Source organism: Naegleria fowleri (assembly GCF_008403515.1).
Source record: "Naegleria fowleri strain ATCC 30894 chromosome Unknown tig40, whole genome shotgun sequence".
Taxonomy (NCBI): Eukaryota; Heterolobosea; class Eutetramitea; order Acrasida; family Naegleriidae; genus Naegleria; species Naegleria fowleri.
Window position 1 is genome coordinate 38,521 of NW_025407972.1, and position 309 is coordinate 38,829.

The 309-nt window shown below is 34.0% G+C and overlaps 1 protein-coding gene across 1 annotated transcript in view; it reads right to left on the minus strand.

Annotated features, from left to right (window-relative positions):
* The window catches only part of FDP41_004684 (uncharacterized protein), a gene marked incomplete at both ends in the record, with an annotated part of 873 nt that extends 786 nt beyond the window's left edge, over window positions 1-87 (minus strand). Inside the window, one exon of the mRNA XM_044708125.1 lies at window positions 1-87. This exon is cut by the window's left edge and continues 786 nt beyond it. Coding sequence (XP_044561023.1) covers window positions 1-87 — 87 coding nt within the window.
* Window positions 88-309: the final 222 nt, after the last annotated feature.

Genomic DNA, 309 nt, shown 5'->3' on the forward strand with positions numbered 1-309 from the left:
CTTTTGATACAATTGATGTTGATCAATTGAATTTAAATTCGATTGGTCTGAAATGTTATTATTATTATTATGATTATTCATCATCATGGAAGGATCATGCTCTTTGATCCGAACCCATCGGCTTAATATTGGCAAATGATGAAACAACGCCGCTCGGACTCTCCATGAACAAGTTGAGGGAGGAAAGGAGTACAATGTAAATTCGAAAAGAGGTTGGTGGTGATGATTACGAAGGAGGAGATTCATGTTTGGAAATTATTTTTTCGATTCTTGTTTGAACAAACCAATAAAGGAAATCATTGAATAAAA